Genomic DNA, 15,698 nt, shown 5'->3' with positions numbered 1-15,698 from the left:
CCCTCCTCCTAAATTGACCACTGCCTCTTAGTCTCCGTTTTATAATAAGGACCTCCTCTCGGCCCAGATGTGTTATGGTTATGGTGTTAGAGTTATTGTCTCATAGAGTGAATCACGATACAATGGTGCAGTATGCAAACCACAACTTTGTCTTGTTCCGGTAATTTCTGTTGCTGCCGTTTTATATCAGTTTCTTTGTAGTTCAGTTCTGGTTTCTCTCGTCATGTATTCCTCCAACTCCATAAAATTTCACGTTAGTGTATTTTTTTTACTAGTTTTATTGAAACTTAAATGTACATGGGAGGATGTGATGTCACAGAAGGGGCCTGCTGTGGTCCAGGGTCTCCGTCTTCTTCAGGTGGCCCTTACTGAAGCCCTGGATGGAACTGAGCAGGGCCCCCCGACCCGCCACCCCGTTGGAGGAGGGCGGGGGCTGGCAGCAAGGAGGAGCGGGAGGGGCAGGGGGCGGAGGAGGAGGAGGAGGAGGAGCCTGTAGTCCTGGGGAGATCAGAGGACATGAAGAGTATTAACAACCATGGAGGCAAAGCAGTGCATAACCGTTTCCATGGCTACGCTGGACAGAACGCTGGGACTTCCCATGGTAAACCTACCTACCCATGGTTAACCTACCTACCTCCTACCCATGGTGAACCTACCTACCACCCATGGTGATCCTACCAACCCATGGTGAACCTACCTACCTCCTACCCATGGTGAACCTACCTACCTACCACCCATGGTGATCCTACCAACCCATGGTGAACCTACCTACCTCCTACCCACAGTGAACCTACCTACCGATGGTGAACCTACCTACCTCCTACCCATGGTGAACCTACCTACCTCCTACCCATGGTGAACCTACCTACCTACCTCCTACCCATGGTGAACCTACCTACCTCCTACCCACAGTGAACCTACCTACCGATGGTGAACCTACCTACCTCCTACCCACAGTGAACCTACCTACCTCCTACCCATGGTGAACCTACCTACCTCCAACCTGAATTAACCTACCAACCTCTATCTACACTGTATATTAGGACTGAGAACAGACAATCAGGGAAACATACATGACAGACAGAGAGAGAGACTGACGGAGGGGGGGGGGGGGGAGGAGGTGGTAGTAGAGGAGGTGGAGGTCATTCAGGAGGACATGGAGGTTTAGGGCGGAGAGGTTCCCCTGATACAGAACAGCATGTCAGCATGGCTAGCTGCCAGCATGGCTAGTTGCTAATATGGCTAGCTGCTAGCACGGCTTGCTGCTAATATGGCTAGCTGTTAGTACCTGATCTGCTAGTATGGCTAGCTGCTAGTATGGCTAGCTGTTAGTACCTGAGCTGCTAGTACGGCTAGCTGCAAGCACAATTAGCTGTAAGTACCGCTAGCTTTCGAATTATTGTTCATTATATTCTTTCCTCCTTTCTTCATTATTCAACAGAATAAAGGAGAGCCCTGCTAGCCTCTGTAGCTACTTGTGGTCATGATAGCATCTCAGTCTATCGACTGATCTGGGGTCTGGCTACAGTGGTGTACTCAACACAGCAGTAGTACTCGGATAATGTGGTGTACTTGAGAAGTACTCTGATACTGTGGTGTGCTTTAGAAGTACTCAACACAGCAGTAGTACTCTGATAATGTGGCGTACTTGAGAAGTACTTTGATACTGTGATGTACTTTAGAAGTTCTCAACACAGCAGTAGTACTCTGATACTGTGGTATACTTGTAGTATGCATAACAGTAATCAGGGGCCAGGTGCTTGCTGGGAGGAAGGTTGCATGGCAGCTTAGAGAGACCATCATCATCATCATCATCATACAAGTACTTTACCGTCAGAACGGAGCATGCTCTACGGCCGCAGGGAGAGAGGAGAGATGGGTCAACTAGACACACAGTACTACACAAACTAGACTATACTACATACCATACTATATTATACATGCTACACAAACTAGACAAAAATGGTACTATACTACATACCATACATGCTACACACAATACTATACAAACTAGACACACATAGTACTACACTTTACTACATACCATGCTATACAGATTGTTCTAGAGTACTGTAGAGAAATACTAATCTACAGTACAATTTAAGTATTACATAGTACAGTCAACCATACAGTAAAACAACAGTACTAAACACAGCATGGAGAAGTTGGGTCAGGAGAGAGGAGGCAAGGAGAAAGGAGACGAGGAGACGAGTAGAGAGGAGTATGTGGTATGTGTATGTAGTACCCTGGGTTAGCCGTCTTCCAGTGAGTTACAATACTAATAACAGATCTACTCTGACCTCTTGAGCTGGTCAACAGGAGCAGCTAGACAGACGGACACACAGAGAGACAGACACATAGACAGACCCACACAAAGGCAGGCAGACAAGCAGACACAGAGAGACAGAGACACAAGTAGGCAGACGGACAGACAGACCGACAAAGAGACAGACAGACAGACATAGACACACAGAGAGACAGAGACAGACAGACAGGCAAACACACATAGAGAGACAGACACACAGAGATACAGGCAGGCAGGCAGGCAGGCAGACAGACAGACAGACACAGACACACAGAGATACAGGCAGACATACAGACAAACAAACACACACACAGACACACAGAGAGACACAGACAGACAGACAGACAGACAGGCAGACCGACCTGTGGCAGAGAGGGGTGTGGGAGGTGAGGGCGACGTGGGAGGAGAACTCGCTCCAGAACCTGTAGCCAGCAGAGTCATACATGTTATTATTATGATGAACAAGTCATAGATATTATTAATGACATGTATACATGGTGCTTACCAGAGTTGTTGTTATATTTGACAGACGTTTCCTCTTCGTTTTCATAAGCCGACTGTCTGGACTTCTGTAACACACACACACACACACACACACACACACACACACACACACACACACACACACACACACACACACACACACACACACACACACACACACACACACACACACACACACACACACACACGTTGAAGTTGGTTGCATGGTTATAAAAATTGCACAATACATGGAGCAAAAAACATGTGTGTGTCGTGTCTAGCCACTAGTTTGCTGCTCTAGTCATAGTAGCTCTAGTGTAGCAATGGCAGCAGTAGTATATTATAGTGTGTGTGTGTGTGTGTGTGTGTGTGTGTGTGTGTGTGTGTGTGTGTGTGTGTGTGTGTGTGTGTGTGTGTGTGTGTGGCGAGACGGGAACAACGGAAGAAGGTGAGCAGAGATAAACTGGCCTATCTTTGGCAGCATAGACAATCTAAAGCCATTCAAATTATCCTAAACAACAGCGAATATCCCGACCCCCCTCCGTGCCCCAATAATTGCGAGCAAGTGCAATTATATTATCAGAATAAATGCCGAGGGCAAACGTCAATTCATGACCCACTCCCTCCACCGCCCTGGCATGGCGCTGTTTCACACACGGAGCCAGACTATCTCCCTGACACTGCGCAGTTCACACAGACTGAGGTGGAGGCTGTGCTGCGCACTCTACCTAACAATAAAGCAAGTGGCATGGACGGTGTTTCATATGAAGATCTCAAAGCCACGCAGGCAGCTGAAATAACATCAATTTTTAATGTCTGCTTGGAAAATAGGAGAGTACCTGAGTCATGGAAGGGGGCTCTCGTTCATAGAATTCCCAAAAAAGACAATATTCCGGACAATCCATCAACCTGGAGAGACATTTCCCTTTTGCCTACCATCTATAAAGTGTTCATGAAATGTGTTCTTGCCCGAATACTACCATGGCTTGTGGATGTGGACATTCTGTCGCCCAAGCAAAAAGCCTACATCAGCAGGCAAGGCATGAATGAACATGTGTTTTGTCTCAAAACAGGTATTGATGATTTTAAACATGAGTCCAGTAAATTCTTTGCAGTTTTTTTGGACTTTCGTGATGCATTTGGAACTTTAGCACATAATGTCATGATAACAGCTCTGGAGGAAATACATCTGCCTCAGGTTTTTATTGACATTGTTAAAGATGTTTACTCTGGTTCATTCATACAGGTTATCTGTGGTAAACAGCTCACAGACCCAATCCCTCTCCAAGTGGCCATTAAGACTGGCTGCCCCTGGAGCGCAGTTAACTTTGTGTTGGCGCTAAACCAGTGGTTAAAGTGGCTTTGTAGCTGTGTCACCTGTAATGTTATCTCCCCTAACCCCGTCCAGGGGTATGCAGACGATGTTCAGATTGCCTCTCGTCAAGAGGCTGTGATCAACAACATGCTCTCCAGAACAGACTCCTTTTTGGAGTGGTCAGGATTAGAGGTTAAAGATTCAAAATGTGCAGTTTTTTTATGAAAGGCGGAGTGGGGGGAACCGTTGGTATCACTCTAAAACAGATACAATACCTGTGTTCACTGTTTGTAATAAGTCACTCAGAGTTTACTCACGTCATGAAACGTATACATATTTGGGTCATAAATTCAATGTGGCAGGTGAGTGGAAAGACCAAGTCGATGAAATTACATCAGAATATTACAGCAGACTTGAGTCTATAAATGTATCCCCACTGCCACTCATCATGAAGCTGGAGGCAGTTAGAGTAATTGCATTGTCCAAGGTACAACATCTTCTTTCTAATGTACATGTTCCACGAAAATCATTATGTGATTTGACGGATAAAACTGTATATTTTGTAAGACAATGGACTGGCCTAAATACACATACAACACGCAATATCATATTTCATAGTAAGAGTGAGGGTGGTCTGGGTGTTCCTAATTTTGAATGGACATATATTGCTACGAGACTTTCCCATCTGTTGAATATGTTGAACAATGATGATAAATATGTCAGAGAGCTTGCCCGAGCTTCTCTGTTCCTGGACCTAAGAAGACGCAAGGTCCCTCTGGCTCGTGGGTCGGAGCCTAACTTCCTGGGATTCAAGAGGAAACCCAGTGGAAAGCTGGACAGCCGCTCTCCTGGCTTCGGTGTGTGGTCAGACTGGCCTGACCTGAACGATCTGTGTTGCTGGGCTGATGTTACCCTGGAGTGGACGGGGTCTGACTCTGAGACCGTGGAGGTCTCAGAGGAGGTTATATCCGACCCCAACATCTCTGTAAAAGCAACTGTGAATGTATGTGGGACAAAACATCTACTCCCACTGAGAAATGCTCGAGGTCACCTCTTGGGGGCGCAACAACGGAGGCAGCGGCAGCAATGGACTGAGCTGAGACTTCAAGGGAAGATTGCATGTCTCCCAGCTGCAGACCACTCTGTCTCACACGCTGTGTTCAGAAATGCTGCCCTGGATGAGAACATTGTTACATTTGCTATAAAAGCGAGACTGCAGGTTTTACCAACTAAACTGAACCTGTCCATCTGGTTTCCAGGAAGTCATGCTCCTTACTGTATACACCATGGCAGTGAACAAATAGCTGAAACCATGTCTCACATCTTAAATGGTTGCCATGTTTACAGAGGGCTCTACATATGTAGGCATGACAGAATTGTAGATTTGATATCAGCAGATATCTCTTCTATCTTCAGGTCTTCCATCATGCTGTATAAACATTCTACTGTGAAGCCGAGTATGTTCAGCCTGTGTAATGATGTCTCAATGTTCTCTCATGTAACAGCTAATACTCCTGATGTTGTTGTTGTTAATGAAAATCATAGAGAGGTGCTCATTCTGGAGGTCGGCTGTACCTTTGATTACAGCCTAGAGGAGGCCTTTCTGACCAAAGTGCTGAAATATCAGCAGCTGAAGCAGACCATCTCTCAGCTAGGCTACAGGTGTAAACTTCTAGTCTTTATATTTGGTAGTCTGGGGCATGCGCATAAGTTGGTTTTGAGGGGCCTTCAGATGGCCGGCCTCCCTAAAAGAAGAGCTAAACAGTTGGCCAGGTACTGCTCAGTCTCAGTTATTATTGGTAGCCGTTCAATCTGGAGGAGACGTTGTTTTTTGTATCCTTAAATGTCTGTTTTCTATCTGACCTGTAGGTCATTTTGTATGTAACTGCGTTCAGCTGCCCAGGCGTTTTGTGTCTGACCGTCTTCCATTGTCAACTGCACTGGCAGTGTTTATGTCCCTTGTGCAAGAACCCTTGTACTTCTTTATATGTGGGCATAAATAAATATTTAAAATGTGTGTGTGTGTGTGTGTGTGTGTGTGTGTGTGTGTGTGTGTGTGTGTGTGTGTGTGTGTGTGTGTGTGTGTGTGTGTGTGTGTGTGTGTGTGTGTGTGTGTGTGTGTGTGTGTGTGTGTGTGTGTGTGTGTACCTTCCGAGCCAGGAGTTTGCGTCTCTTCTTCTGCTCCTCTGATCCGTGGTGGGACTGAGCTCGGGTCAGACGGCGATGCTGGTTCAGCTACACACACACACACACAGACAGTATGGTCACCACTCTGTGTGTTACTGGAGAACTCCACTAGGGGCCTCTAGAGAACTCTGTATAGAACATAAACAACACTGAGGAGGTTACTATCTTCTACCATGTAGGTGCAAGCTCTCACCTGTCGCTGCTCCTCCTGTAGCCTCCTCTCCAGCAGCTCCTTAGAGGAGCGCAGCGCCTCCTTCAGTCTGCTGGGGATCTGCCGAGAGAGCACCATACCGTTAACCTTTGACCCCAACACACCTCCTCTCTCCTCTCTCTTCAACACACTTCCTCTCTCCTCTCTCCTCAACACACCTCCTCTCTCCTCAACACACCTCCTCTCTCCCCAAGACACCTCCTCTCTCCTTATACCCCAACACACCTCCTCTCTCCTCAACACACCTCCTCTCTCCTCTCTCAACACACCTCCTCTCTCCTTCAACCACATCTTTAGTCAACTAATAGTACATATAGACATGTATAGACCCTGCCTGGACAGCCAGGTGAGACAGAGAGGTGAGACGGCCAGGTGAGACAGACAGGTGAGACGGCCAGGTGAGACAGACAGGTGAGACGGCCAGGTGAGACAGACAGGTGAGACGGCCAGGTGAGACAAATAGGTGAGACAACGGAGCTCTTCCTACCTTAAACGGCTGTTTGTCTGAGAGAGGCATCTGGACGTCTCGAAACAGCCTGCGGACAGACAACCAATCACAGCTTGAGAGAGTGAGCGAGTGAGTAAGAGAGTTAGACAGAGACAGAGTGACAGAGCGAGAGACTCACTGTGTCTGTATGAGTTGACTGACGGTCGGTGGTCCAGTTTTGAACGCTTCTGTTGAGAGGATGGACTGGAGCACAGCAACTACACACACACACACACGTTATATATTCATAATATAAATTATACCATAAAAATTATGTATAAACACACAACTTGTATTCACAATGTGTGAGTGTGTGTGTGCATGTGTGTACCTATGGCAGGGTGGGGGGAGGGGGGGTACTGGTCTACAGGAGGGGGGTCGGGGGGGTGTCCGTAGGTCATCTCATACAGAACCAGACCGAAGGAGAAAACGTCTACACACTCTGTGGTCTGTAACAGATAAATACAGACACAAAGCACTCATTAATACACACACTATGTAGTCTGGAACACACACACACACACACACACACTCTGTAGTCTGGGGAACACACACACAAACACACTCATTAATACACACATGTTGTAGTCTGGGGAACACACACACACACACACACAGCAGTCTGGAACACACACACACACACACACACACTTGCCTTGAACACAAACAATTACACAACCACACACACACACACACTCCATTACATTGATGCGGCGGTTGAGGGTGACCAGCGGCCGGTAGAAGGCGGGCAGCCCCAGCAGACTGTTCTCCACGTCCAGGAGCCTGCAGGCCAGGAGGTCAGAGGTCGCCGGGGGCGTCTGGTCCAGGAGCACGTTGGAGGACTGGAGGTGACCGTAGGGAACCCCCTGGTCCTGGAGGAACCTGAGACCCTGCACACACACACACACACACACACACACACACACACACACACACACACACACACACACACACACACACACACACACACACACACACACACACACACACACACACACACACACACCTTTAAATCATATATTTAAGCAATAGATCACGACAGGCGGTGGTATACGGTCATTATACCACAGTGTGGTATAATGACCGTATACCACTGACTGAAGTGATCTATTTCTTTTATAAAACGGTTACGTAAGTATGGCAAAATGAAAGTCATTGACACCCTCAATTTTGAAAAAGCGAGAAAGTCGGAAAAGCATTTTTTTAACGAATACAGAAAAGCAGTCCCTCCTGGCTGCCTGCAAAGTGTACGGCGGTTGCTATGCAAAACACGGTAGCGTCCTTCAGAGAGAAGGCTAGGCTAGAGACGGTAGCTTGGTAGCCTTCTATCGAGTTCACTTCAACTCGATAGTAGGCTAAATTGCCGGCGACCGTGTGCCTATTGCTTTACAACATTTCCACCCTCTCCAGCAATCAACATGTTTTTAGGCTTCAGTGAACTATGCTATCGCTTTTATATATAAATAAACAACAGTTAGAGTTAGGCGCGGAGTGATACTGAACTCTGTAAACTGAACAGGCGTCATAGCTGTGTGTATACGCTCAATATACCAATCAGATCGCTTGATTTAAGCCACCCGTTTTATAAAATTATATAGTTTTCACTTTATCTAATTTTACCACCACTCTTTGGATCATATTTGGATATATATATATGTGTGTGTGTGTGTGTGTGTGTGTGTGTGTGTGTGTGTGTGTGTGTGTGTGTGTGTGTGTGTGTGTGTGTGTGTGTGTGTGTGTGTGTGTGTGAGTGTGTTTTTCTGTCTGTCTGTACCTCCAGTATGTGGCGTCCATAGTGCTGGATTTGGCGGAGCTCCAGACCGTCGCTCTTCTTGGGGTTACAGTACTTCTTCAGGAAGACGTCCTTCACCTTCACCTGAGCACAACAACAGGAGTCAGTAACACACCAGGGGTCAGCACCACCCCAAGGGTCATCCGCTCAGCTGCAAGCTACGGCTAATCTAGTACATACATTTGTAGTATAGTTCAGGGTTTATCATCCTCTAGTGGACATTTAGTGTAATGACACATTGGTGGGTTGCGCTGATGCCACATATTTGCCTGCTGTGTGACAGAAGCATGTGGAGGCCTTTATCTTTAGCAGATTATGAATACTTCAGATTTATTAGATTAGAGGTTTTCCCTCTTTGAAGGATATTCTCCTGATTGGTGGTTGCTAATTGACCCCGCCCACTGTAGGTAGACAGGAGGAAACGATCAGAGTATCAGAGTAGGGGAGAGAGATTGGAGGGACAGAGACCTTGTAAATGAGGTCCCGCAGCGTTCCTCTCTCGCTGAAGGGTCTGATGACCAGAGCTGAAGACTCACTGGTGCTCGAGAACAACAGGGGACAGATACAGGGGTGCTGGAGGAGGAGGAGAGAGTGGTTACCATACTCATACAGATCATATCATATCATGGTGTGTGCATGTACTTACATTCATGGAGATCAGCAGCTTCATGACTGCCTGCAGGTCTTTATCTGACAGAAACTTGTCAGGTCCTAGGTCCACCTAAATACACACACACACACACACACACACACACACACACACACACACACACACACACACACACACACACACACACACACACACACACACACACACACACACACACACACACACACACACACACACACACAGCTCAGTGGGTTGAGCTGGCATGCAATTGAATTTTGTGTAGAGGAGACGGGCGGGGCTTACCCAGCTCAGCAGGTGTCTATCTTTGGGCTGCTCCCGGCTTCGGATCAGGAAGTACTGCTTCCTCAGTCTCCACCCTAGCAACCACAACATCACCATCGTCATGACAACCACAACATCAGGAGGTACTCCTTCCTCAGTCGCCACCCTAGCAAGGTAGTCTAACTGGTAGTATGGCTGGTAGACTAGCTGGTTAACGGGGGTCTGGACATACCAATGTCTTTAAGAGGTTCCACCACCTCCCACCGGGAGTCTGACCGGAAGTACATGGACACCTGTTGGAGGGCGATCTCTGAGAGACAGACAGACAGACAGAGTTAATATGATGTCTGGAGGACAGTACCTCTGCTCTACTGCTGTGTGTACTGTCCCCTCACCTGTGTAGTTGGAGGAGTAGCTGTTTGGGTCCAGAAACTTCTTGACAGCTTCTGAGCTGGAGAGCAGGGGATTGTGGGTAATGTAGTCCAAGTAGGCCTGCAGGCCCCTCTGTCTCTCTGCTATAAACTCCCTGTCCATGTTTCCTATCAGCTTCTTAGGAGGGAAGGACAGACTGATCCCTGAAACCTACAGAGAGATAGACAGAGGGAGAGAGACAGACAGACAGATAATTGTATGTCTTGGGTTCATTCCTGGACAGGATATGAACTTGCAAAAGCTGTGACAGCCCCAACTTCCTGTATTCCATGAACAGTGCTTCGTGGTCAAAACCATGCAAATATGGCAACCACCAGCCATCACCCATCAAATTCAAACTCTCATCCCTTTATAGAGCCCTTATCCTTCATAGAGAACAGAGCTCTCAAAATATTGTTATACTAGTATGTTTCTAGTCATCATGCACTAATGTGAGCATGCAGAATCTCACCTGGAGACTGCTATGTAGCATGTCAAAGTCACTGTAGCGACGAATCACCTGTAAGAACACGACACACACAATACGTCACTGAACTATGACACGTTATATTAATTACATGATAATTAATTATTATTAGTGAAAATCTCATTTTATATACCTGCCAGCTATTCTCTGAAGACACACCCCTCTGGACTCTGATGATGTACTCCTGAAAGACAGAGTCAGAGACCAAGTCAGTGAGACAGAGACAGAGTCAGAGTGAGACAGAGTCAGAGTGAGACAGAGGGAGAATGAGACAGAGTGAGCCAGAGCGAGAGAGACTAACTACTGTGTGATTTTATGGTTCAGAGGGCAAGTTCAGGAGTTCACGTGAGAAGTCATGTGCTCTCACAATGTTTTCACCGTCTGTCCGTCTGTCTGTCTGTCTGTTAAAGTGTTTAGTGTTGCGGGGAAGGGCCACCATTAGCTTGCCATTCATACCAACAGTTGAGCTGAGATGGAAATCTGCAGCGATGGCTTTTGAGAAGATAAGGTTTTCTTTTCCTCCAACCAGATTCGGCGAGAGAGCAGGAGCGCACTCTGATTGGCTGAGTCGCTGAAACATGATATTCATGTTTGCATATTCATGCAAACATGACTATCTTGGTTTCACATGGCTACCTATCATCCACTGGGACATGCCAGTGCGGAACAGTTCAATTAAGTTTAAATTTCGTTAAGGAGTTGCCAATCACTGACATGAGGGCGGGACTAAACATAGTAAGGATGGGATTGGTCTACACAGGGAATAGAATCCATATCTGTGCAGTGGCAGTGGCTTGCTCTACTGACCAGGCTACTCAGGGATTTTAACCCACAACCCTGGTACTTCCATCGTGCTTGGGAAGGTGACACGCGAGACATGACTCCAGTAATCCATCAATCACTCACTCAGTGAGTGACTCTCTCTCTCTCACTCAGTGACTCTCTCACACACTCATTCAGTGGCGCTCTCTCTCTCTCTCTCTCTCTCTCTCTCTCTCTCTCTCTCTCTCTCTCTCTCTCTCTCTCTCTCTCTCTCTCTCTCTCTCTCTCTCTCTCTCTCTCTCTCTCTCAGGAAGAGATGGTTGAGTTTGACCAGTGTTCAGTCTGATGTGGTTGAGGTTACCCGTTTACTATAGGGGAAGCAACCCATCATAAACTAAGAATAGCTATCTCCTTGGATATAACAACAGTATTCACATTTCAACACAATACGTGTTGTGAATGATTAGCACCTCAACATGTGATCTCAGTGAGGAGACGAGGAAAGTCTGATGAGTCTTAATAACTTCTCTCTCTATATATAGAACAGAGTAGTATTGCATACTGACAGTTCTACGTAGAGCTAGATAACAAATAACACATTACACCCACAGTATAATACACACTATGATGCCCACACTTTTGGAACACAATAAATCATGTTGACTCAGTACTGGGCATTCAGTTGCCTTTTTGATCTGGGTGGTCCAACATTGGCATGACAGGTCGACAGAACAGCAAACTCATCTACTCAGAGATTAGCATGCTGGGCTACCAGAACAGCTAGCTCATCTGATCAAATATAGTAGCATGCTAGGCTACCAGAAGAGCCATCTCAGCTGATCGGTGTCAACAACAACCGGAACTCTGGGTCAACGTCAGGCGACGGCAGCTACAAAATCAGCACTTTTTCCTAGAAAGATGACATTCTATAAATCCGACACCACACACATACACACACACTCGCACCAGGACTGTGCGTGTGTTTGCTGTCGGAACCCCGACATTAGAACCACTTTCCCGCTTCCACTCACCGTGTGGGACTGGAGGGTCTGGCTGGCTTCGATCAGCGCGGCCAGCGGCACGGTGTCGTCCAGCAGCAGTCTGCCGGCGGGCGGCGTGTCCGCCGAGCACATCCCGCTGCCCGGCCTGCTCTCCGGGCACGGCCCGCTGGGTGTGTGTGTAGAACCGGGAAGAGCGCTCCCCTGGAGCGGTGCTCGGGCTGCTATGGGTTGACGGTCGCGTTGCCAATAATCAATAATAAGCAAGCCCAGTCCGTCTTGACAGCCGAGTAGAAAACGTCATTTCAAACATTTCCGGATGATTACAAAGTAAAGGTTCGCCTCACGGTTGACGGTACAGTTCTGAAGAGATCAAAGTACTAATCAAAAGGCTGCGACGGATCCACGGGTTGTGTTTGGGCCTCTTTAAACCAGTGTAGCAATGGTAAGCAATATTCTGCTTCAACGCAGATAAGAACCCACTCTAGGATGTCCTCACCTCCTCCCCTTCAGTTGTTGTGTGACTGATTTGCGCACAATCAGGGCTAATCTTAACTGGAAACAGGGGGAGACTATACTCCGCTGCTTTTGTTCACTAACACACAGTTTTGAAATAGCCCCGGTTGGTTAAATATTACACAACGAGGCTTGGAACAATAAAAGACGCTTCTGTTGAAATGTGAAAGGTTCGGTTTCATTTTATTTCGGAGTGCGCCTGTAGCGCCCTCTGCGGGCCGCTTCAGACACCGCGTCCACACAGGACAACACACAACATCCTGAGGAAGAAAAACCGCCAGTGTTCAGTAACCAGGGGCAACCAGCTTGGACACCTCCATCACCCCCCCCCCCCATCTTCTAGGTCTTCTCCTGGGGCACCATCAGCTTCACCTCTCCCTCCATCACCACCTTCTCCCCAGCGGAGCAGCGCACTGCTAGTAAGACCACCTCCATCCTGACCCTGGTGACCTCAGCCTCCGCCACCACCTCCTCCCCGACGTACAGCGGCTGGGGGAAGCGGAGGTTCTGGTGCAGCAGGATGCAGCCAGGCCCGGGCATGCGGGTGCCCAGCAGGGCGGACAGCAGCCCGTTGACCAGTACCCCGTGGACCACAGGCCGCAGGAACGGCGTGGTGGCGGCGTAGACCGGGTTGAGGTGGAGGGGGTTGCAGTCGCCGGTCAGCTGGGAGAAGAGCTCCACGTCCCGGGGGGAGAAGGTCCTGGTGAGGGAGGAGCGCTGGCCCACGTGGACGCACCTCTGCGGGACCACCCGGAACACGCACCCCCTCATGGGTCCAGCGCCAGGTCCCGGCTGTTCCCAGTCAACGCCAGCAGGTACGGAGACACCTGGGGAGAGGAGGACAGCCCGTCACACACATTCACATACAGGGCCTTTAGCAGACGCTTCTATCCAAAGCAACTTACAATAAGTATGATACGATACAACTTTATTAATCCCCTGTAGATGAAATTTGTTAAAACATTTGTCAGAAGAGTTAGAGAAGAGAAGCAACAATATATCTCTGTCGGTACAGTAAGGATGTTCATAGAACCAAGTACCAAGCAATAACAATCATTAGGTTAACCCATTCCCCGTAAACAACAAAAATAGCTAGGATAACATGCTACACAATGCTAGGTACTATTAAGTGCCACAGGACGTACAACAAACAATAAGTGCGAACATTAAATGCCAGGATGTACAACATACAATAAGTGTGTAAAAGGGGTGTGGGGGGAGGCTATGCAGAGTCCAGGTGACACCCCCCTTGTAGGAGAATGTGCTACCTAGAGACATGGTCCCGGTGGGACATGTGGTCTGGTGGGTCTGAAGGACTCCGGTATGGAAGAGGTTCTGGTAGGTCCAGTAGGACTAGAGGGTGTAGGAGGAGGTTATGCTCACCTGCAGAACCCTGAAGGCACAGCGCTGCTGCTGGAAGAATCCCAGCAGAGTGATGGAGCTCCACAACCTGACCAGACCCCTGCACACACGCACGCACGCACGCATGCACACACACACACACACACGAGCTGGTTCTACCAACAGGTTCTATAAGAGCTGGTTTCTACCATCAGGTTCTATAAGATCTGGTTCTACCAACAGGTTCTATAAGAGTTGGTTCTACCAACAGGTTATATCTCTAGGTACCTGCTATAGATTCTGAGCACAGCAGTCAGGGTGTCCTCTTCAAAGGTCAAAAGGTCGAAGGGGAAAGCTGCTCCCACCTGGAACACACACACACACACACACACACACACACACACACACACACACACACACACACACACACACACACACACACACACACACACACACACACACACACACACACACACACAAACACACACACAAACAGGTGAGACCAGGTAAATCCAGTGAGCAGGGAATCTAACCCGGACCTCGTCGTACCTCTCCGTAGAGACTCTTCAGACCCGTGGTGATCAGGTGTTTCAACTCAACCGCTGTTAGTTTAGTCTGCGCCTGTTCCAGAACTCTATATACACACACACACACACACACACACACACAGAGTAATAATACAACATATGATTTCAATGACACACAAAACAAGCGGTATCTACCTACTGCATGTGACCAACTTAAAATTACATAGATGATTGTACCAGCAATGAACCAGAGCTACAAACACGGCAGTACTACATCAAGGACAGTTGCACTACACAAGAAAGCAGGAGCTTTCAGTAGTGCACTAGTAGTAGTAGAGATGCAGAAGTACCGAAGACTCACAGGGAAACCTTCATATACTGGTACACTGGAGAGTTCTTCACCACAACACGTTCATAGACGGCTGGTGGCATCCTAGGTCATGTCCTGGAAAACATTGAAAATACACCATGAGAGGACCTCCGGATAAGAACTAAGTATTCTGTCCGATCAGACGTCTTCCAGTACCTTGGTTCTGTACTGTACTATCTGGAGAGGTCGGGTTTAAACCTTAACTTACGTTTACGTTATGTTTTAATACAGTGTGTCTCATTACATATAAATTGAGTTGCAAAGCTCATTACATTATATATACAGGTACTATAGGTTAGAATATCTGGGTTATTTCCATTATCTACAGGACTTAACACATATTCCATTGAGTTGACTTCCATACAAACACAGAATGTCTTTATTTATCTTGTCTCATGTGGTGAAGACCTGATCAAACCCAACCTCACATGATATAGCTATATTCAGAGCCCAGATAATACATACCCTGTTGTGTCCCGTGGTTGTAATGATATTATGATATAATAAAATAAGTATCTTTGTCCTCAATTCAAGTTTGTCCTCGGTTTAGAGAAGCGTGTTGGTACTTAGAGCCGCGCATGCGCAGTTACATATAAACAAGCGCGACGGAAGAG

The 15,698-nt window shown here is 47.5% G+C and overlaps 3 protein-coding genes across 3 annotated transcripts; all 3 read right to left on the bottom strand.

Annotated features, from left to right (window-relative positions):
* Positions 1 to 262: 262 nt before the first annotated feature.
* On the bottom strand, positions 263 to 12,921 carry pxk (PX domain containing serine/threonine kinase). The gene is made up of 18 exons (XM_084464431.1): positions 12,364 to 12,921; positions 10,704 to 10,754; positions 10,556 to 10,603; positions 10,068 to 10,254; positions 9,905 to 9,982; positions 9,694 to 9,767; positions 9,427 to 9,501; positions 9,249 to 9,353; positions 8,763 to 8,864; positions 7,693 to 7,878; positions 7,320 to 7,437; positions 7,128 to 7,206; positions 6,989 to 7,037; positions 6,484 to 6,561; positions 6,252 to 6,338; positions 2,811 to 2,874; positions 2,668 to 2,727; positions 263 to 498 (listed from the first exon to the last, which is right to left on the bottom strand). Exons 1-18 carry the CDS (start codon positions 12,463 to 12,465, stop codon positions 314 to 316), a joined length of 1,728 nt encoding a protein of 575 aa, XP_084320557.1. The 5' UTR covers positions 12,466 to 12,921; the 3' UTR covers positions 263 to 313.
* An 86-nt stretch (positions 12,922 to 13,007) lies between these two features.
* LOC311339069 (hydroxyacyl-thioester dehydratase type 2, mitochondrial-like) lies at positions 13,008 to 13,617 on the bottom strand (the record flags this gene model as incomplete). The annotated part of the gene is made up of 1 exon (XM_084464432.1): positions 13,008 to 13,617. One exon carries the CDS (start codon positions 13,615 to 13,617, stop codon positions 13,186 to 13,188), a length of 432 nt encoding a protein of 143 aa, XP_084320558.1. The 3' UTR covers positions 13,008 to 13,185.
* Positions 13,535 to 15,661, bottom strand: rpp14 (ribonuclease P/MRP 14 subunit). The gene is made up of 6 exons (XM_084464433.1): positions 15,550 to 15,661; positions 15,076 to 15,159; positions 14,737 to 14,821; positions 14,476 to 14,552; positions 14,230 to 14,308; positions 13,535 to 13,673 (listed from the first exon to the last, which is right to left on the bottom strand). The coding sequence occupies exons 2-6, from the start codon at positions 15,144 to 15,146 to the stop codon at positions 13,614 to 13,616; spliced, it is 372 nt and encodes a 123-aa protein (XP_084320559.1). The 5' UTR covers positions 15,147 to 15,159; positions 15,550 to 15,661; the 3' UTR covers positions 13,535 to 13,613.
* Positions 15,662 to 15,698: the final 37 nt, after the last annotated feature.

Source organism: Micromesistius poutassou, assembly GCF_964030765.1.
Source record: "Micromesistius poutassou genome assembly, chromosome: 2".
Lineage (NCBI taxonomy): Eukaryota > Metazoa > Chordata > Actinopteri > Gadiformes > Gadidae > Micromesistius > Micromesistius poutassou.
Note: the sequence above shows the minus strand (reverse complement) of the source record. Positions and strands in the feature narration are given on the sequence as shown.

Coding starts and splice junctions, on each gene's coding strand:
- pxk (XM_084464431.1), bottom strand. CDS start 12,465: ATGTGCTCGGCGGACACGCCGCCCGCCGGCAGACTGCTGCTGGACGAC. Junction 9,354..9,426: donor AGCTGCTGATCTCCATGAAT/GTAAGTACATGC, acceptor CTCCTCCTCCAG/CACCCCTGTATCTGTCCCCT. Junction 499..2,667: donor CACACCCCTCTCTGCCACAG/GTCGGTCTGCCT, acceptor TGATCTCCCCAG/GACTACAGGCTCCTCCTCCT.
- rpp14 (XM_084464433.1), bottom strand. CDS start 15,146: ATGCCACCAGCCGTCTATGAACGTGTTGTGGTGAAGAACTCTCCAGTG. Junction 14,822..15,075: donor CAGTATATGAAGGTTTCCCT/GTGAGTCTTCGG, acceptor GTGTGTATATAG/AGTTCTGGAACAGGCGCAGA. Junction 14,553..14,736: donor TGAAGAGTCTCTACGGAGAG/GTACGACGAGGT, acceptor TGTGTGTTCCAG/GTGGGAGCAGCTTTCCCCTT.